We start from the raw sequence: 23,707 nt of genomic DNA, 5'->3' as shown, positions 1-23,707 counted from the left end.
TGATCAGCAAACCAACAAAACACAATACACCACTTTTAATTCTTACATTTCTTTTGAAATTCCGCCACTAATCTTTTTCATGAGGCACCCATTCAAAAGACGTGATAGAAACCAAACAAGGGGAATGATGATGATGATTTCATTATCTGACCTTGGAATTTAAGATTTCTAGCATAAAATTAAGTTGCCGATAATTGAAAAATAAAAAAGTTAAAAACTGACAGATTTTCTGCTTCTTACAAAGACTGCACAGTACCATATTAAGAACTTTACGCTTTCTAACAATCCTTCCATACAATTTAAAAACCTGTGCACTGTCTGTTCCTAGACACCAAGGGTCTTTCTTGATATCAAAGCTTAAAAACTCAGGGACTTAACAGCATAGACACAATCCTCCATTTTTATTCTACACCTTTGATGACTAAACTGAGCAACTTCAGACAGTGGAAGCAAGAATTTATTTTTTTTTTAAATTATGCCTAGTATTGGGTTTATTAGCATGGGTTTTTTTCAACTGTTTACAACTACACTCTGTCTTTGATCGTATTTCTAACTACTAGCCCTTAAAAGAGCAACGTGTTATTGAGCAGCAAAAATATAAAAAAATGTAAATGTTAACTGTAAGAGTGAAAACATCTAAAAAATTATAAATAGGATAGATGCTTAATGACAACTGTAAATTTGTCTATAAAGAAGGCAATACTTCTAAAGATCCACAGTCAGAGATGCAAATGAGATTGAGCTGGTCTATGTGCAGTCAGTTCTCAGAAGTCATTGACATGACAGTTTTCCAAATAATAGGAATTTTAAATTCAGACTAAAAATGGAGAGGAAAAAGGCAGAAGACGACTAAAATTTGGCAATTAATTTCTAAGTCAACAATACCATTATCACAACTTGCAAATGAGATTAAGAAAGCCTTCTGAATGTTTTTTCTGCAATGGAACTAGCCCATGATAAATCTATGAAACTATTGTACATATAATAGTAGTATCTAAACCACGGGTAAATGACACTTAAATTTGTGTCTTGCATAAATCACACATTGCTATACATCAGAGTTATACGCTTTCCGTGGCATGAAAAATGATGAGATTTCACATAAAACACTGAAAGAAGAAACAGTTCTTCAGACCAACATTTACAGTGCTATAAAAGAGGTCTTAAGACCTCTTCAAATTCATTGCCCACAAGTGTGAACTCTAACTATTAGTAATATAATCAGCTTTATGAATTTCATGGTATCATTCATCTTAAATTCTCTCAGACTTAACACAACCAATAAGAAAAGTTTCTCCAGAAAGATGCAGTACCTGCAAACAGCCTCTCTTAGCATGAAATTAAAGTCAGGCTCCTGTGAATAGGCTCTCGCGGGGACACTCCTCTTGTGCATGTTCCGGGACATTGCCAGTTCCTTTTTCTGACTTGGACAAATGACTTCTCACAAAAGGCTACTCAGGAACTGAGCTGCTTTTTAAAAAAGCATTAACGTGGCCCCACACTGTGCAGTCAGAGAGTCTTCTGCATGAAGCCTTCATTACTCATACATTTCAAATCTGTTGCATAGCACGCAGGACATCAAAACTAATCATTCTGTCCGGTCCTCTGCTTCAAAGTCTGCAGAGCTACTGTTCCCACTTGCTACTGGGGAAAACAGGCTTTTTCTTCACCACATGTTTGCTAGTGTCTGACCTACATCATGAAGAAGAATGAATCTTCCACTAATCCACATCCTAATAGCCAGACTTTCTTAAACCCCAAACAGGAAAGCCAGGCATGTGACAAGAAGCATTATTCCTGCCCCCACCTTTTATTTAATATTCTTGCTCCTCAACTTCTTTTTCATCTCCTTTTGTTCTCTTGGCAAAAACATATCAGAGTGAATTAATGACATTTATAATAATCTACTATGTTCATAAATTACAAAGATATGATCTGCCAGTACTCTGTTTATCAGAAAGCTAGGTATCTCTGTTGTAGTTTTTAATACAATAAACCTTTTAAATCAGCTTTAACAGAACTCAATCAGAATGTGCTTACACTAAGTAATATTCTGTACTGCACCTGCAACTTGTTTGTTGAAATACTGTCATCTATGCCACATCGAATTTTGAAACCCAAAATTATACAGTGGATTTTTTTTCTTTCCAAAGATTTTCTTCTTAAGCCGATCTGGGAGCCTACAGACTTAGAGCATCAGGTAACTGGAGCTTTCATCTTCTCAGTTAATGAGAAGACTGGTGCTGACTGAAAACTTCATTACACTGGACAGGCATCTCTGGAAATGGGTATCGGCTATTTTTCAATTTAGGGTGGTTTTCTCTCCCCTCTTTTAGAAAAGGTAATTGTAAAAGGTCTTGCGCTATCAGTAGCATACTGGCAGTTCGACCATGAAGCTTGGAAATACAAACAGGAAAACAGTTTCCTGACACCCAACGATGCTGTTCTCTCCCACCCACCTCATTTTTCATGTTCAATTTAAACATTTTTAAATTTTTTTTTAGGTTTGTTTGTATTGTGGGTTGGGTTTTTTATTATTACCATTATTAATTCAGTGCTGCTTAATAGGCTTGATCAACTATTACCTCACTATGCTTTTCAGGTTAGCATTCAATGCCTGATGAAGAACTCAATCCTATCACGCGCCTTATAAAGTTCATCACAGAGACAAGACCAGGATTTTTAGGCCTGGGGACTCCTGGGGAAGCTCTTGGGTCCCTGTTCTGAAGACCTCAAGTCCTAAAAATCATCGTCAAACAAAAAATTTTGTGACAAATTTTTGGCCTTGCTTTGTTTTTTAATGTGCTTTTTCAAAATTTTATTTAAAATTCTTGACAAGAAGCATTTTGGTATTTGCTTCCTCATTAAGCACAAGTTACCTGAATTTACCATTCCTGATTCTGGAAAGGGAGACAAGACATAAAACACATCTTCCCTTTTCCTGCTTGATTCCCTCAACATTGGCTGCTCTGTATCCTTTTAAATGTTAGTTGGCTGGGTCTGAGCAAAGGCATATATTTTCCATGGTATAACCACTGTCTCTGCCCATATATCCCATTTCATAAGGTAAGTGTGTGACTGATTAATCACACCTGATACAAGTGGACTGTGCTCTTTGTTTATAATTCATTAAGAACACAATACCAAACAACGTACTGGATTATGTAATTGCAGGGCTCTTTTCAGAGGTCCACAAGGCAGATTTTCTTATGAGCATACATGTACTACTTTGAAAGACATCAGGTCTGATGTCCTGCCACTGAGTATGGGGTTAGAAACAATGGGGGCAGAAGCCACCTTAACCATTTATATGGCTTCCATTAAATGCAATCTGCCTGTGAAAGACTTGGTTAGAGTTCATTTGTGTCTCTTCATTTGCACACGTCTTTTTTCACCAGGTAGCTGGATCAGATTTGCAGTTACCAAGGTTTTCTTCCAGTGTTTAAGTATTTCCCATTCTATTTCTTAATGCTACATCAGTATTAGTTAGTAAATTGTTCAGAATTTCTCTGCTTGCTTAGCTGTAAAACGTCATTATTTTCATTTAGCAGCCAACAGAGGAAACAAATCCTAAGAGATTTTGAATCATTTTCATAATCTCTTTTTATAGCCAACTGATTTAGATACGGAAAGAATGAAACATGTTTACACCAGTGTTTCTTCAGGTCAGAAACAGAAGATTTCAAGCTAAGTACGGACTGAATTATTAGGAAAAGACAATATTGTTTATTGGACTTGTTTGTATCAGCTTCTGTAACGAAAGACAATACCAATCTATACAAATCTTCTCTATTTCCATGGACCAGGAAGGCAATGACACTATTACTACCATGAGATAATCCTTCTTCCATTTTTTTAAATTAATGTAGTTTTCAAATGTAGATTTTAAATTTCTGAAAGTGTGATTATTTGCCCTCTAAAGCACTGCTTATCTTCCTAATGTAATTTGCTGAATGTTATTTCTGCAAGACACGCATGCTCTTCATCAAAACCATTGTTGCAGCTCAAATAACCAAGCTAACTTTAAATGAGCTGGCTTAGATCCTGACCAACAGCACTGCACCAAGGAGCTCACTGCAGGGCAGTCAACAGAATACTCATCCAGAGAACAGGCAGGCTTAGAGAATACACTGATAAACACGCTATTTCTGGTGCTGTGTTACTCACTGAATGCCAGCTCAGATACTTGCATGTTAGCTACGGTCATAATTTGGACTTATCTTTAAATATCCCAGTGGGAGTAGGAGCGATATTTACCTTTTTAATTTACCTCTGTAGCTTGACAGGTTACTAGTTAATGGTAAAACCAACACTTGTCTTGGAAAATCATAAAAGAGCAGGTCAGTCAAGCATGTTCTCAGCCTAAAATGTGCGCTTGTGCATTCTTACTAGTTTGAGCAATAGTATGTAAACACAACACATAGCAGCAGATGCAATTCAGAGGTTTTACTGAGAAGTATTAGTACAAAATATTAAGAAATAAAAGATAGAGAATATAATACTCATCTTTTTTATTTAATCCCAATGCATTTATGAAATTGACAGCCATATCATTTACAGAAAAATCAGCAATGTTTTGGTTTTGTCTATATAGCAGAAATAAACACAATTAGTACAAGAACTGGCTAGTACTTTTTGTATTTTAAATTAATCCCAATACTGCAGACATAAATTTCTGTTACAATTTATATAAGAATATACGTAGACTAAACAAGATGCTTAAAATAAAATACAGTCTAATCTGCTATATTTATGGGATCGCAAAATCACTGGCCCTCTTCAATTTAAGCATGATAGAATAAAATCACATCCTCAAAAGAATTAGTTAAACAGTCCTAATCCTTCATCTTCTAAATCCAACCTTACCTCTTGGCCTTCATATTGTTTAATCTGAAGAGTAAAGAGGACTGTCATCTAGTTCTCTGAACTCCATGATGATTAACCCTTCAAAATGAGGATGTAAGGCACAGACTGAAGATTGAAAGTGATTAAGATTCCACATCTGACTCAGGCAGTATTTTTAACTAGAAATGTGCCTAACTATATAAGCTTTGCTAAACAACAGCAAATACACAGCAAATAGCAGTTTCTCCTGGATGCAAGAATTATACTACTGGCGATTCAGAAACTCAGCTGGGTGTTTTAAGTGAAGGAGAAACCAGATAAAGAGAGACTGAAGGAAGAACAGATAAGAGAAGATAGATGGGAAAGGATTCAGGACAGCAAGAAGAGAAGACACAGGAATAGATCAGAAAGGAAGATGCGTGTGGGCAGCATGAACACCAAGCGTGCTGGGAACTTAGCCTGTGCTTCCACTCCCTGTAAGGGTACTGCTAAAGAAAGTCCAGAAATTTACTCTCAAACAAGTCACCTACAGACACCTATGGGCATCTTACTCTGTGCCAGGTATATTTCCTGGCAGTATTCTCCTCTCATCTATACTGAGGAACTAAATCCAACGTGAGGAAAAGCACCTGTTCTAGGAAGACAGCAGTAACAGACATAAAATACCTGTGAAAATGGTAAAACCCATCTGAAATACATGTTCAGACTGCATATCTTCAAGAAAAATTAAGAAAAATTAACTTATATTGCAACAGGCACAGGAAAGAGGCTAAAAAAGATAGGCACGTTTAGTCTTGTAAAGCAAAGGCTGGGGACAGGATTAGTCAGTATGTATTTATAAAATGAACCTGATATAAGAACAAATATGCATAAACTGAGCAGTAGTGTATGTACTACAATTAAGAGCGGTTCAGTACAGAACAGGAGTGCAATAGCAACAGTCGAACAAAACAACTATTCTACAGCGGGTGTGATCAGATTATGGAAGGATTATGTGCCATGATTGCTTCTGACAAAGTGGGGGATGAAGCCTCTTGGCCTAATTTTGGACCCTAAAATTTATGGGCAATAAATACCTGTCAAATAAGTAGAATAAATCAAGAAATTGGAAAGAGTGAGCTAAATTACCTGATTATAGTATGAATTACAAATTATTCTCCACCACATGCATGTTTTTTTGTATTTATAACTAGATTAATATCCATATTAAAATGTCAGGTTATTATACATAAAGACTCTGTGTCTTTTATCTTTAAAACAATATTAACTACTCAATAACCTTCATAAATTGGAGGGCACGGTTCTGAAGAACCTAGGCAAAATAATGAAGCATGAGTGTTTCTCAGTGCATAGTATTTCATTTCATTAGAACTTCATCAATGCCAATACTGCTCCAGTAGCATGTGCCAACCTAATGATAAAAGGTTATTTCACATTTTTATATACTCCAGATGGCAATGATTCAGAAAGAATCTCACTCCTTAGTTCAGCAGGATTAGGAAACCTCTTACAACCACCTCAATTGACATTTCTCATCCTGCCAGCACCACAATGGAACATGATGCATGTGTTTCACATTGCAGTTGCCAGTATAATTGTCCTATTACAAACATACTGATTGAGAAAACACATATAGCACTGCAATAAACACTAAATATGTCACAAAATATGCAACAGAGGGCTCACAACGAAATGCAGGGAAGTCTGGGATGGGAAAACATTGCTCGTTATTTTGCAATGATATATTTCAGAAATTCAGCACATGACTACAAGAGCTGAATGAAACCCAAAATACTTAAAGTATTTTTACAACACAATACTCACTGCAGTATGAAGCCAGTGACCCATTATTCTTCCCTGTATACACTAACATTGTCTTCAACTAATATTTCAGAAATAGATCCAAGTGGCCTCCATGAAACTCAAATACATATATATTTTTTAAACTGTAAGTTTCCCTCATTCTTTCTTTAACAGGTTCTACAATAAATTCACACCTAAATAACATACTCTCCCACTATTCACTACTGCATAGTCTCAGACAAAATGAGCTCTTTTCTCTGTGAACGGTTGAGACATAAGAATTGAACTTGATAGATATTTGCCTTTTAAGGAAGACATTGACAATTGGGTTGTTGGTTGTTTTTTCTCTTCAATTTAAGACTACAAGCGTAGCAGCAGAAGAAGAAATTTATATTATTTGCAAAGATTAAGAAATACTTTGTCTTGAACAGAATTCATATTCTGAGATACACTTGCATTCAACAAGCCATGGGCAGGGTTCTCTGCTGTAGACCACTTTTAGCACAGATGCACTTTGATATACCATAATTGTAACTGTAATTTTGAAGTCAGTCAATCTCTGGCTTTTTAATCTACTGATTACCTCTCTCTGACAAACTTGCCATTCTGAAAGTAGTACAGGTGGTCAGAATTTTCTGGTTTCTTAGTGATTTTTCCAGTAAAAAGGAATATACACAAAGGCTTACTGTTATTTGCTTATCATCTGTATGTGATCTATACATGATTAGTTTTCTTATGGTTAGTAGCTACAAGCTGGAAGGTACCTGGCAACTGAAGACAAATGGAACACAGCAATAAAACCACAATCAACCCGGTGCCTCTAAAAAGGCTTTAGGATGAAGGATGAAACCTATAGCTAAAGACAGAAAAAGGTTACCTTCTGATCAGGTGAGACAGTATATCAACCCATGACACATTCATTCAATTAATAGACTCTGCAGCTTGCAAACACCGATAAGGGCACTACAACTTAATGATCTAATCTGTATTCCTAGAGAATGAAAACTCAGTTCAAAAAAACCAGTTTACTTGGATTTCCAGTGCAGGCACAACATATGTTAGGATGTGTTTTCTCTGCTAGGTACTAGTATGAAAAACTGGACAATTAAAATCCCAAAAATATAGAACAAAAAGGAGGGTTAAAAATGCTTGCAGAAGAAGGTACGTCAAGTTCTAAAATGCAGCACAACTTCCTGTGCCAAAACAAGAGAATACAGAAATCCCTGTTCCCTTGCAGCGTTAAGCCTCATCGTCTCACATCTCTTCGTAACCACTTTTCTCATGACAAATGCAACTCTTCCTCAGCGTGCCACTTTTTCCCTCCTATCTGGAATGGTGGTGAAAACCAAGAAGAGTAAAATCCCTTATCTTGAAGAAAGCAATTGAACTGGGATTCAGTTATCATGAAACAGAATGATGCAAAAGAAAAATCTTCTCCAGGGTATATGTAAACTAAGAGTGTGCATCAACAACCTATAATACTCAGCGTTCTCTGGGATGTGACTTGTTCTGAATGGGATTTGTAGTTTCTCTGCATCCTTTTGCAGCATATCCTTAGCTATCTGATTCTCAGAAGAGGAACCTATCGTTTTATGCAACACTATTCTATTGACATCCTTCGGACAATGTTTTCAGAATAAACCATCCATAATTATTATACTGCATGCTTGGAAGATAATGGATGCTTTCTGAAATACATATTTAATTAATGCTATTTAATTAATACACAACACAACTGAAGGGTACCAGTGCCCAATTTGTAAAATTTGAGATGATGAGGCAGGCACTACACATGGAATTAAAACCATGTTATACCGTAACAATCATTCAAATCAATCCACATTTTCTTACAGTACCTAGAAATGGAAGCATACATTATGACCAAAGATAATCACGTTAAAATTTTTGGCAATGCTTTACAATAAAAGCTATCTGCAATAGTAGACAGTAATTGTTACTAAATTGTAGCAGAATCCCTATGGAGTTAGGTATTATAACCATATTAGTCATATCAGTTCAGCATGATTAATGATACCGCAAAAAATATCAAGATTTTAAGCAATAAATCCCTTACGAGCAAAGCCCATGATAATTATTTATGTCCATTCCTGCCATAAGCCTGATATAGTCGACTCTTGTTGCATTTTTAGTGCTGTCATCTAGCACCTTTCAGGAGCCGGTGAGGATCTGGCCCACCAATTTTCCTTATTTATTTGAATAGTTCAAATTATGTCAGATGACTTAAAACTAGCATTTGTCCTTCAATGCTTTCTTCATCCTTAAGAAGGGAAATGCCCATTCCTTTCCAGGGGCCATTTCCTCTGACAGGTCAAGATCCAAACTCTGTGAGAATCCTAAGCCCTTCCTTCAAAGAGGAGTGAAGGAAGACCTCACAGCCATCCTTACTGACACTGATGGACTAAAACCAAGTATCTTTTTTTTTTTAAGACCCATTTTTTCTCTAACCAAGTTCCATTACATATATCAAGAAAATACACAAGCAACATCCACGCAGCTGAAACAAACTTCTTATGCCTTCAGTGCATAAAACCCTGAGGATGTACCTGTAGAGTATCTAACAAAAGGTAGTCTCAGACTAAGGGATGAATAATTACAAGATCTAGGTCTAGAAGAGTATACAAGAAAAGCAAATCCCATCCTGTTCTCTTAATGTTTATCTGAGAAGAAAAACTCCAAAGCAGTTTGCACCCAATATAATAGCTTTTCATCTTTAAATGTACTTGCTGCAACTTTTAATAATCATATTTGAAATGTGCTCATAGAGGAAAACACACACCCAAAACATTTTTATAAAATAAAAAGATTAAAACTAAGTTTTTAAGTTGCCCTGTCCAATTTTGAGCACTGACAGAGAGATGAACTACCGCATGGCCTGTTACATTAGAACAATACTGTGGAATAATTACAAGTTCTAAGATAAAATTAAAATTACCATAATAATTCTCCTGTGAAACAATCCAATCTATGCAGACTACAAATTGCTACTAGGTTGAAAAAATGTATTACCACCTCAAGTCAGGCAGATAAACTATTCTATTTCCATTAGTTAGTGTAGGTACTTAAGAGGTTATGCAGAGCAGGATGACAAACTGATTATATTTGCAAATTATGCCTTGGTCACATTTAAAGACCAGCTCTTTACTTGCACACCAGCATTAGAAAGTCAGCTATGCAAACTGTGAGCAAAGATATGATCCTACAACAGTTTCTCACTGTTGAGAAAGTGAGAAGCAAAAGTCCCAATCTATAGGGCCCACCGTCAGAGAACACAGGCGATACCAAGTCAGGACATCGTTGTGCGTGTTTTCCTGTTCTGTTGCCTGTACCATTTCCTTTAGAGTACTTTAGAGAAAGTCCTTTTCTCATCCCTGCCTCATACACACATTTTCTGTATGAAAAACAGAAAACCTTGCTTTGAAATCTAAGACAAAAGATTCCCCTAAGATTCCCCTATTATTCTACTCAGAGGGATAACATCCAGGCTTTCATGTTCTTATCCCTTGTACCACAAATCTGCACATCTGTACTATTTAATGCACCAAACTCCCCAAAGGTACCTGAAGCACTCCTTTCCTTCTGCCCTAAAAGAGAGCAGAAGGCACACCAGTTTCTCAAAAAGGCTGAGCATGTTTCTGGATCAGATTTTATGTGTTTGCAAGTAGAATGGGAGTGTAGGCTCCCTGTTTTAGTTTGTTGTAAAATTGTAAAGATGAAATTTAGACTCAGTCAACCAATGATCCTTTGAAAATTCCAATCATGCTCATAAAAGAGAATTATAACTATCAACATCATTTGGTTTTATGTCAGCTTTTTAATCATAATATTCCCTCATGGTTTAATTTGCTCTGTACCTACCACCATCAATCTGAATATACACCGCTGCCCATTAATGATACATTTACAGTTTATAACACAACTTTTATAGTATAGGAAAATTATTAATACAAGCCACCTCAAGCATCTAACAGAAAAACAACACAAAGATCGTGATCACAAACTCAAGCTTCTCTCTGACCCATTAGTAAAGAGAAATGGTCTATAATCTGCAAATGGCATATCAGATATGGCTTTTAAGTACAGGTTTACAGTCATATGTCAAAAGGAACCCCAAGCGTGATGAGACCAGAAAATTAAAATGGGATAAATCCATGTTATCTGGGTAGTGACTTAAATCTAATCATGGAATCAGAAGATCAGTCTTAACTAACATTATACGCATTGATTTTAAAAGCATGTCTCTTTTTGACTGTCCAAGAGAACTGCTCACTTTGAAGAAATTAGTCTCAAAGCACGGACAGCACATGTATGCCTAGCATGAGCATACGTAAGGTTCTCAGTTATGAAAAGCACATGCAATGGAGGTTTCAAAACATTCTTGTCATTTCCATTTCATATCCTCTCCCTTCCTAGGAATGGGTAATTAATAAAAGGTAATACTTTACAACACCACAGGGAATCGGAATATTATAAAGAGAGACTGAGCCATCGTGTTGGTGTAGTAAACAACTGTGGTAGACAATCCTGTAGCTCAAACCAGATCGATGCTTTTAAAAAGTCTTTAAATTTACCACAGTCATCCATGACAGACCCCAAGGTAACATCTGTTCTTTACCAGCTTTCCTCTTGCCCATTCTCCTTACCTAGTTTAACTTCTCTAATCATTTCACTGGGATGTAATTTTCATTTACACAGATCTCTTTGAATTATTGGATTCAGAAATGTAAATGACAATGATGTTTCAAAGGTGATTCTCGGTAGTATATTCTGCTGTAAGGATTCAAGATCTTCATTACCACATTGTCCTTCTCTCAGAGGTATTCCCTCCATTTCCTTTTTAATATTCTTTTGTTATACAGGTATTACGAAATTAAGAGAATACTTTTAAAAGACAAAGGTTCACATACAATCTAAAGTAGAAAATTTTTCATGAATAAACTACACTGTTGAAGACTTCTACACCACCAAAATTAAAAAGAAAACTCTGTCTTATTTATTTTGGTAGGAAACATGGCAGAAAGAATTACTGGTAGTTTTAAAAGCACTTAGTTATTTGAAAGGCCGCCTTTTTTGAAACAGAAGAATTTTCAGATTACATGGAGCCATTACTATATGCTTCTTCAAAGTATGTCATTGGTAAAGTCCTTTAACAAGGAGACTAATAGTATATATAATTGACAAAATTAGGAGGTCTCATAAGCGAAGGCAATCTTCCATTTTAATATCTTTAAACCACATGTGAACACATATACAAAAGTGATTTACAGTTTTATGATTGCAATCTAGACTGAAGCTTGTCACCTTTGAATACATTGCCTACCATCTTTTCTGCAAAATATTGTAAAGTTATTCTAATACATTTGGTTGGTTCCTAATGGGTCAAGTAAGGGATTAACCTCCCATCACAGGACATGGGAATATTGCAATTTTTTTCCATCATGAAAAAGTTTTCCTAAAGTAGTTCATCTCTAGCTGCCACTAAGGATGTAGCATCTGATTCTAGCCATGTTCTAACTTCAAAAGCACTTCAAGAGAAACACTACAGAGCATTGTTAACCATGGCAGTTCTTCTCTGAGTATATTAAATTTAATAAAAATATTTGTCCTGGAATAGTTTCTCAGAAGCTAACGATTACAGCACAGGCAACTGAACTGAGCACTGGGACCACAACTGTTTAGTCTTCTTCATGAAGACTATTATGGAACCATATCTAAATTTTATTAACAACAAATCAGTCTAATGTTTCTGTGCACAATTTCTTAGTTATATATAAGTAAATAGCACTCCTTTGGGACTTCCCTCATTCTTCAACTGCCTACACATATAATTGTCAGAAGTTGTTTGACTACAGTTGGTGTCTGTGAGTATGATCAAGACATTCCGGCTGAATCTACTTCTCTTAATTCTTTAACTGGTTACCTTTCACATTCTATCTTGCGATCTCAGATCATCCTTGTCAATCTTTATTGACATAACATGTATGCTGTTATTTTCCTTTAGGGAAGACTAAGACAGAACAGCTGTTAAGCATTTCTACTTTCTCGTCTATTATATGCCCTTCTATCCTCCTAGCTTCTACCTGATTTTTGGTTTAAAATTACTTTTCATCCTTTTATAATCTTTGTTAAAACACCTTAGTTTATCCTATTAGTTTATAAATATCTAGATACATCATACCTCCAAATAAAAAGGTGACCTAAGTACCGGGAACAAACTTTTTAGGAGGGCCTACTGTGATAGGACAAGAGGTAATGGTTTTAAACTAAAAGAGGGAAGATTCAGACTAGATACAAGGAAGACATTTTTTTACAATGAGGCTGGTGAAACACTGGCCCAGGTTGCCCAGAGAGGTGGTAGATGCACCATCCCTGGACACATTCAAGGTCAGGTTGGACGGGGCTCTCAGCAACCTGATCTGGTTGAAGATGTCCCTGCTCATTGCAGGGGGGGTTGGACTAGACGAGCTTTAAACGTCCCATCTGACCCAAACTATTCTATGATTCTATGAAGGAGTTTGGTCTTTCACATAGAGAGATATCATGCATGGGATAATCAAGGCAAACTATGAAGAAAAAAAGATTATGATCTTCCAGTGTAATCAGAGCAGGTTCTTTCTCCAAAAATGGCTCAGAATTGACAATATAATGTTAAAAGAAAGCATTTTAAAACACTTCTTTTAGACCACAGCTAATTAATATCAAATGGCTTGACTTAAGGGAAAAAATAAACTAAAGGAAAACAAATGATTTTGTGCTGATCTTTGCAGATCTTTTTCTGGCAGATCTGCTGATCCTTCTACTGGTCCTTGGAATTAAGGTATCTGTAATGTCTAACAAAAGAATCTTCTTACGAAATATGTGAAGGAATGTGTTGGTTTTGATCAGTGTCTTTACCTTATATGGCATCAAGGAACTGCAGAATAGCACGTGATACATCTGTGACTTTCCAGATTTCCCAAGTTTGAAAGAAACCAAACTATGGCAAGTTCCACAGGAAAGAAACAGTCACTACTTTGTATGTTCCAACGCAATTTTAAAAATACATCTATAAAACCAGCAAACCACCAACAAGTAACAGAAGTCCTCCTTACCACCAATCGTCCTGTCTTACCATACATCTTACATCTTACCATACATGACAGCACAGCTCTTAGACAGCAACGTTACTCAGTAATAGAACTCAGCTCCTATATCAGCACTGTCCTTTCATAAATCTGAACATATTTTACAATGGAGAATTATCTGTAGCTAGAAATACTTGCAAAAAAATGCCTATTATTGTGCAAAATAAAATGCACAGAGCTGTGAACTTTTACAGGTACAGGGTTTCACAGCAAAAAACCACCAAACGCGAACCTCAATCTCTTTAAACAGCAGTAGCAAGGGAGTCTGCAATTTCACCAAAATGAGGTTCTCACTGTCCTCCAACATAAAAGGGTCTGTAAACCCAATCTGCACAGGAATCCCTGCTATTACTCTCGAGCGCAGTATTATTTGATACACGCCTCCAGGAGCTTCCTTCAGCACTGGTGGAGATCTCTCACTTTGGGAATGAAACAGACGTAGAACAAGAGAGATTATGGATCCATACCCCACACTATCTAATATAGACAGGTTCTGCGTGGTCGGGACCAGGGCACGGGAGTGCAAAGAATGTTCAAATCATCTTCCTATTACAAAAATTACTGCATGGAGGGGATTATATGCTATGTGTGGACAGAGTGTACAGGGGCATTGGTAACCTAACGTTAGATTGTGGTAAAAATGTTAATATATTGTTTTTATGTTAAGCTTTGTCTTGTATGTTTTAAAAGACAGGGTAAACCAAAGGATTAACACTGCAACCTAGCACTACTTTAGTGCTAATCTGTTACAGTATGTAAAGGGAAAAAACCACTATATCCTATTAAACTGTAATGCTACCTAGAATAGAGGAAGCAGAGTATCATTTCATGCCCTGATAAATCAGTAAGAGGCCATAGATGAAACCTTCCAGAAATACAAGTATGACGCGTACTGTCAGCATATAAATAAATACAGACCAAACCCAGGATTTTCTGAGCAAACAGATAGCCATTTTTTTGTCTGTGGAAGATAAAAATTACCTATTTCCCTGGACCCCTTGAAAGAAGCTTTCAGCAACTAAGAACTGCCATGAAACACCACCACATGATTTACTAGTGCATCAGGGTACGGAAATAGGGCTGGCTCTTAATGTAGCTTCAGCGCCTGAAGTCCGTAGAAGATTCAGAAACTGCATGTACCTCTACGTGCATCTTTAATAATGCCTGAAGCAAAGCAATCCATTGCTCTCTAAAAGTGTTACCTAAGTCAATATACGTCACATAATATAGTCTGCTATAACTTCTGGTCCTTGCATGACTTCTGTGCTTTGAGTTTAGATTGGTTCTTCAGTTCTCTGCAGTCACTCTGACCTCATTGCTTTGGTTCTTTCTCAAGTTCTGTATGAAAATATGTATTTCAAACTGATGGTTTCTATCATAAGAATGAGAATTGTAGTTTTTGAAGACAACTGAGATAACGCATTCTTTGAAAATATTTCTTATGTGCATGTACTTTCAAAACCACCATATTCATACACAGAACAGAAGAGTGGAAAAAGTGATGCCTGGTATGAAAAATTACAAAATTCCTTTTTTTCTTCTTGTTGGTAAAACAACAGTAAACCAGCACATTTAGTTCAAAGCAGCGCACAAACTGAGTGGGGCCAGACTCCACATATAACTCAGGGCAACCTCCTCTTTGGGTTTAATTCCATGGGTGTAGCAAAACCATTCCTTTATTTTCTGTGAGATGAAAACTATTCACACAAAAGCTCCTCAATTTTACTTAAAATACTGCTTGACACTTCTAAGCAACGATTAGAGATGAAATATGTACCTAAGTGTCTTACATGCACATAAATAAAAATACTAATATACTCACCCCATCAGTGTTAATCTAAAAGAAACTTCATCCTTTTACTCTGTCAATGCTAATCAAAAGACAAGATCGATATCCTAAGCATTAGGTCAAAGCCCTAGTAAAACATTATTCACACCACCTCCTGGGGCTCAGCAAGTCCAGCCGAGAGCTAAGCAGTCCTCCAGTGAAAGCACTCTGCCCACCGCACTGCTGTCTGTGAAGCCGACCCCCCCACCATACACCGGAGAGGCCTCCCAGCACTCTAAGACCACGGTGGGAGGGACCCCACGCTGGAGCCGGGTAAAAGTGTGAGGAGGAGGGAGCAGCAGAGACAACGTGCTTTGAGCTGATCACAGCAGCTCCCTCCCCACCTGCCGCCCACCATGCTGCTCAGGGGAGGAGGTAGAAGACTTGGGAACGAAGGAATGAAGCTGAGCCTAGGAAGAAGGGAGGGTGGGAGAAAGTGTTATTAGTTTTGTCTTTGTTTCTCACTATCCTAAACTATTTTTAATTGGCAATAAATTAAATTGATCTTTCCCGAATCGAGTCTGCTTTCCCCTTGATGGTAATTGGTTAGTGATCTCCCTGTCCTTATCTCAACCCATGAGGTTTTTATTATTTTCTCTCCCAGTCCTGTTGAGGAGGGTGAGTGAGAGAGTGGCTGGGTGGGCACCTCGCAGCCAGCCAAGATCAACCTACAACAACATGTTTGAAGATGGACATGTTGTCGTCAGCAGCAAAGGAGGAAGTAAGTGTACAAGTGAGATATGCACCAGACATGGAGCACTTCCAAGTCAGCAAGTTGTGTTTTATACTTATTCACTAGTTTTCTTTGTAATGTTTCATACAGCCACATCTAATAAAATCTGGCAGTATCTAAAAACATACGGCAGGATGACAAGGTCAGCCTTTGATATTGACTCTATCTTTGTGACAATCTGCCTCCCCCAATAACCCTACCTACATGCCACTTAGGGAGGATGATAAGAGATTACTGCAGAACTACACAAAAGAAGAGAACTGTAGACAGATCCTTCCGTAACCCTCCTCTGAGACAAGGAGTGAATTCCCACATAGTAGTTTACTCATCCCTGCTATGACAGAATCAAAGGAGTACCATCAACGGCTGCCAGGAGAGCATTTTAACCTCCCCAGAAACTAAATACAAAAGTTATTAATGGTTTAAATTGGCATTTAATGGACATTAGACAAACTGACGAACCACAGGGGCTACTGAAGTGTTCTACTAGTTTATACTTTCCAGACATGGTCTCTATTGCACGTGGATTACCAGTCATGGCAGTAAGGCCACTGAAGTGCAAGCAGGTGGTGACCTCTAGACCAAGCAGACGCAATACGTTAGAAATTATGATGTGATGATGCAACATCAACATGCTGATGCAATGCAAAAAATCTCTTTATCACAGCTGCTAGGAAAACAATTACCATTTCCACTCACCTGCTGACAAGCCAGAATGGAGCAAGGGGAATTAACAATAATTGGAGAAAAGCAAGTAGAATGTGCTTAAAGCAACACCACACAGTCCTTTTATGCGAAGTGTTATCAGATTTGTAGTAGTCATTTTTCCCCTTGTCAGAAGTGACAGGCTTAACCCTCCGGTCAATATTAATGTGAGGGGAACGCTGAAATACAATCTAATGAGAACTGCACTCATCCCATTCGCAGGACCCTGTTAGATCAAACAAGGACCATTTCCTACTTTTCCAATAACATCCATTCTTAAAAGCCTGAGGCAGTTTTCCAGTCACAGACATTGATACCTATAAACAAGATCATCTTAACTGAAAGAATTTTTGAAATTTACCCAAGGGGGATTTTAAGATTTAATACTAGCCTCTTCAATTACTGTTTATAGATATACTTTACAATAGTGTGTTTTATTGAACTTGTTTCATTTAGACCAAAATAGTAATCAAAATAACTTAAGTAAAGCCACCTCTTTTACTGCTTTAACATTTAATCCCAGTTTGAAGTCACATGTACTGTACACACTCAGCAGACAACAATTTCTATTGCTCTACTGATGTACAGCAGAGAAATGTAATCAATTTATGTTGGGTGTATTAGTGTGCTTTTTAGAGTGATACTATAAATCACACCTACTGCTTTGGGCAGGGTTGTTGCATTTCTGTTTCTACTGTTGTAGGAAGATGCTGAAAGTAGGAAGAGCACAGCTGAAACCAAGAACAAGGAGGTACACAGTGTATTTTCTTCTCTAACATCCAAGATATAAGAAGAAACTAATGTTAAACTGTTAGCAACCAAAAAAAATCCAAACCCAAAATGAACAAACAAAAAAAAAACCAAAAAGAATAAACTTAATTTCTTCCAGAGCTGGATAAAGACGCAGCAGGCAAAATACTAACTTAAATGGTGACCCACCAGTACATACACGACGTTTGCCAATAATCAAAATGGGAAAGTCAGACTGTCTGACACTGTCTTGGAAGAGACTGGGCTGATCGGTATTTATAGGGATAGTGTCGTGGCTCGGGCCGGCCTGCCACTGAAACCAAAAACAGGTGCTTTTCCCATACCTCTCCCTGGAGGCGCGGGGCTCAAACCCATGACCCTGGAGGGGTCTTTGTGCATTGAACAACATTCATCTATACATTATCATGCCAAAAGGGGCCTTAAAGAATTTAACAGGACAGGTGCAGCAAGCAACAGATCTCAGTGGTTTTGAGAATGAAAACATCAAGGATTTTACCTAAAGGTGAGATTATACTAAGGCAATGCAAAAATAACTGTATTCAACTACAGTGCAAAATCCTAGCTTTAGCATTAAATGGTTTTCCTGTAGGATCTTTCCACACCTTAAATATATTCACCTCCAATAAAATTGGAAAACAAAATTAAAACTACATGGGTACGCCACAGTAAAATTCTGGAAAATAAATTTGGTTTTAAAAGCTTTTTCTCTTTCTACAGAAACTGTCATATATTTATCAAACTAACCACTGTGTCACTTTAAGGCTCTGGCAGATTTATACACATGTTAAGAAAGAGAACTTCGATTTATTTCAGAGTCTTAGCCTGGAATATTGCTTACTTGGTAAGAACAGAAATGTCAATCAATAAAAAAACCCCTTGCCTTCTGAACTCTTCCATCTCAAACTATATGCTTATATGACAGATTAAAGTTTTCACACAATTTCAGATAGGAATAGGCAGCTTTCCTCCCCGGATTACAAAGGTCATTGTACAGCTTTCCACAAACTATTATGTTTCATTCTTTCAAAGATGCAGAGAAAATATTTTGAGATGCAAAGAAACATCTCCAAATAACAGTTAAACCTACTGCACTGCATGTATATGTAGGAATGTCTGTGTAAATCCACTCTGTTCAGGAATTACACAGATATAAAAGATTTGTGCTATATGTTCTTATGTTAGCCTATCTGCACCTGAAAGCCAGAATGTTTGGGCCTAAAGTATTACTCTCTAGCCATCTTCTTCCAAAGTAATTCTAATTTGCTTGATTTTAATATCTCTTCCCATCACCACCAGTCTTGTCCCATTTAATTGTTCTCAAACTGAGAAAAGAGTCTCAAATCCTTCAAACAATACAAAATCCGTAAGCAGCACAAGATTATCTAGTTGCCGGTTTCATTAATTGCTCAGCACAGTAAGAAAAAATACACTCATTTAGGGAGAAAGTCTGTTTTTGTAAGCAAATATCTTAATATTCTACTAAACATAAGAAAAAGTAAGGTCTAATATTCATCATAACAAACGTAATGTTTTAAAAGCAAATTAAGTATTTAAGTGATGTGTTCCCTTCCTAGCATCTGGTCTACACTAAAACAAAATCATAGCCCAATGAAGCCAATGGCAGTTTTCAACGCTGGTAATAACAAGGCCAATCTCAGGTGCCATTAAAGAAAAGCAATATTTAAATTTGCCTTCAAACACGATAGCTAACGTGCAGACAGCCTCACAAAAAACGTAATACTGATTTAGACAGCATTCACCTTTCTCTAAATCAGAGGTATGAAATTAAAGAGACAAACAACTTTAATCCAAAGAACTTGCATTCCTCTGCTTCTTGATAGACCAGAGCAAGTTAGACTGCAAATAGTAACAGAAGAAAAAGAATGGATTAATTTGAAGATAGTGGACTTCAGGGATCCTAACTAATAATACAGTTATTCTTTTCAGAAACACTGTAGAACTGGATCTTATTACCAGAGTTTCACAGGAATAATGAAGGGTTATCCCGAAAAGATCTGAATATGCAACAGTTAAAATTTTACCAAGTTACAGGGTGCATTACTCTGGAGACTGGCTTCGCCTCACCTTCTCTTTGCTTTTTTTCTTAATCAGGGCTGCTCCATCTTAAAAGTTTATTTCAAAGGCTTCTAGCTATTGTAACAATAGTACTGTTCTAAATTCAGGACCTCAGGAAATTCTTCCGTAAACAAAGATTAATATATAATAGAGAAAAATATTCTAACCAAGAATACTCATAGCATGGATTTATTTTGTGTATATTACTTAGGGAGTCTCATCAGAATAAGTAAAAAATTAAACCAAAGAGGAAAAAAAACAACAACAAAAAACTAAAAAAGAAATATCCTTAGCATTTTTAGTAAAAGAAACACTTTGATAGTTTTTTTAAACCTGAAGAGGATTAATGGAAATTTTCCAAAAACAAAATAACAGATCAGAAAAAAAATTATTATTGCTATTAACGGCTTTTGCAGCGTTGCCTAGAAACCCAATCTCAGATCAGAGAAGCAGCATGGCACACACTGAGGAAAAAAACCACAAAAAATGCCTAACACAGAAAACCCTAAAAAAACTCCCAACAAAAATAACCGAAGCAAAAACCCACCCCACAGCTTGTTTTCACCATATTAAACTGAACTTGAACTTTCCAACAATTCAGGGGCCTGAGGGAATGAGTTAATATTCAGTCTTGATGGAAAAGACACAACATAAAATTCCATTTTCTCTTTTGGTTTTGTTTTGATTGTTTTGTTTCTGTTCATGTGACAAAAAACAATAAAAAAAATCAATTTCATGTAAAAGATCTCATCATGCATCACAAAAATAATAAATAAATCAAATCCTTACTGTCAGCACATGAATGAACAGTTTGTCTTAAATCCCAGTTCTAAGATGGTTCCCTTGTAAGTGGAGCTCTGTTGTAGCACAAAGCTCTGGTGCAGTCAATGCAGGAAGCGATCTGAAGCATGCTCAAGCAGGATGATTACCCAGCTGGTAAAAGTCATCACTTTTTTTTTCCTTTATTCAGATTGATTGAACCCATTCTTGTTGGTTAACAGAAATAAGCAGCCAAATATCAATTTATCAATGGCATGCACTTTTTGAGAAGTGAAGACTTGTACTTGGGAATTGTAAAAAATGCAAAATCTCTAGAAATGAAAATTTTCACTGTTTCATAGGATGATGGTATAAGCCTTTTAAGTTTTATAGGATGCTAACAGTCATTTAGCCAAAAGCCCACCATGTTTACAGAATTTCAGAGGGAGAGCAGTTTTTGCCTTAGATTACATCCATTCAAGCTATCAACAGGTTTGATCAATCCTTTTGCACCAAAGTATGTTCTTCCCATATTTTGAATATAGTTTACTTATGCAACATACCTGGAAAACTGTTCTTGCAGCCCACGCATCTGAGCTCTGCTACGCTCCGACTCCAGTGTCACCTCCCGTAATCTTTTTTCACTCTCAAGTCTTAAATGTCTTTCTTCCTCCAACTCATGTATCAGCTTCTCACGCTGAAAGACCATAAAAAATTATTTATTAATTGTACACATAAAACATACTTTTAGCAAAAATTTCAGATTTGAAAAAAATCATCAAACAATCAAAATAATTACCTTAACTACCCAGTCCCATCATTTTTTTGTATAGCATACATAGAATAATAAACTAGAGCTGGAAAGACTCTCAGAATATCCCCATCACGCTGAGCTACTCTTACTCAGCTCAGACTCACAGAAGTCAGCATATTTAAAAACAAACACCTACCCTCTCATTCAAAGCTCTTTTTCTTTACCTCCACTCAAAATAAATGTAAAAAATTATATTTGAGATTTCCGATCTATCTTGCTTGAAGGCAGATATGGGAAGCATGAAACAAGTCAAGAGGACAACTTGTCACCCATCTCCTAATGCTTCAGTTTCACAAGCAGAGAAGGACCAGATCCTGCAGCCACTGGTTTTCTTGTTTTGGCTGAGAGGAGGATCCCCATCAGTAGGACAGAGTCTATTTGAATCTCTTTATTGAAATACTATGACAAAGAATATGCTTTAAAAAACTGAGTACCAATCAAACAAATATGAGAGAAATAAAAATGTCATTAATTTTACTAATATTTCTCAAAGGCAAATACCATATGGTTGTCGCTAATTCTTAAAACTTAGGACCAAAAAACTCAGCTCACAACATACTGTCTGCATATGTCATGGCCTAATCTTTTTTTTTTTTTTTAAAAAAGAACATCATATAAAAGGGTACCTAATGATTTCAAAATCCTATTTTAAAAGTACCTAAATGCAATTTGGGAGGAGGAGGGGAATGAACTGAAAAGTTATAAAAAATTTATTGAAATTAAATAAATGTATCTGCAGTCTTTTCCATGTGACTCTGTTAAACGGAAACTAAATTAAATTAAATTTTTCCTTGCCCACTTAAATGACATAACAAATCAATAAAAAAACCCAAGCAATTTACGTGGTAGTACGTTATACTCCATCAGCAAAGGGGTTCCAATGTCAGTTGCCTAAGAAAAGGTTAAGTCATTGTAAAGCTACAGTGGGTTCACCACCTCTGTGCTTTGAAAAATCTCTGTGCCCATGGTGCAGTGCAATTTGTAGCCTGTCAAACAGTCTGACGTAGTTCCATTGCTGACCTAGATTTTCATTACATACCTGCGAAAATTCATCTGGAAATTATACATACAGTTTCATTAGAAAATAACAAAGGCATCTTAGTGTTAAGCCATTAAATGGTGGAGACAGATTATTTGTACAAGTCTCACAGCTATAAATCTTGCTGGATAATAATTTACAATAGCAGTAACCAAGGGACCAAAAATATGAACATTACCAAGTGCAAAAGGGATCTTAAAGACAGTGATAAATAAGCAGATGCCACAAAGGGAGGCTGCAAGGGATTAAATGAAATATCTATATGCTTGTGAAAAAATAGGGGGAATTACTCAGAGAGAGAGGGCTTCTGTCTAGTTGGTCATATGTAATATCTGGAAAATGGAAAATGTAAAACAAGAAACAAATTACTGGAAAATAAATACATTGTTCTAACTAAATTATCTAATTACTGTCCTTACTATTTCATAACCATGTTCTGCCAGGTGCTGAGTAATCCTTGGTTTCTGCCAGGAAGAGCAGAAAGTGCTCAGCACCAGGCAGAAGATACACAGCACCTTCAGTACAGAGAGTACGGCTCGTGAAGGATAACTCAGGCTACTACACGGGAAGAATATTCAAAGCAGTTAGTATTTCTCCAGCTTAGATCCCACCAACGCCAGCTTCAAAATAATACTCTTCCAGAGGACCTTGCTGAACACTGTTAGCATCTTCTCTTATAGATGCCTTTCACTGCTGCTAACAGACACCCAGAGCTTCCAGAGATTAGCAAGGAAAATTACATAAAAGAAATATATGGTTACCACCCAGGGCTTAAGACAAGCTTTCAGAAGATACCGGTGTCTACAGAAATTGGGCTCAAAACCAAATTTGTAACTGTCCCCACGGTAACTGATAAGCCACCTCGGAGGAAAATCAGGTACTGCTATGAACCCTTGAGTGCCCAAGCTGACTCAAAGCAGGCTGTGCCTGAGCTACCTCATGCAGTAACTATGGTAATGGACTCAAGACCAGTGATTCAGACATGCCTTCAACGCTCATTCAGCATCATTACTGCCACAATGATCTTACTCTGATACAGCAGCTACCTTTATATCTCTGCTACGCTGACCATGCTCTCGTCCTCAAATAAACCTTCTTTATACATTAAGTACAAAGCCAGATCTCCACGGGGGGAGAGACAAAACGTGACATTTCAGAAAGCAGATGAGTATCCTGTCCTCCATGTCACTGC

General features: G+C 36.9%; 1 protein-coding gene across 1 annotated transcript in view; it reads right to left on the bottom strand.

Annotated features, from left to right (window-relative positions):
* NCKAP5 (NCK associated protein 5) overlaps positions 1-23,707 on the bottom strand; it is a 371,629-nt gene that overhangs the window by 174,630 nt on the left and 173,292 nt on the right. Inside the window, exon 4 of the mRNA XM_063340758.1 lies at positions 21,226-21,359. Within this exon, the coding sequence (XP_063196828.1) occupies positions 21,226-21,359 (134 nt within the window). The remainder of the gene's footprint in view (positions 1-21,225; positions 21,360-23,707) is intronic.

The sequence above is a fragment of the Chroicocephalus ridibundus genome, chromosome 7, assembly GCF_963924245.1.
Source record: "Chroicocephalus ridibundus chromosome 7, bChrRid1.1, whole genome shotgun sequence".
Lineage (NCBI taxonomy): Eukaryota > Metazoa > Chordata > Aves > Charadriiformes > Laridae > Chroicocephalus > Chroicocephalus ridibundus.
The sequence above is the reverse complement of the archived record's forward strand: the minus strand, read 5'-3'. Positions and strand labels throughout refer to the sequence as shown.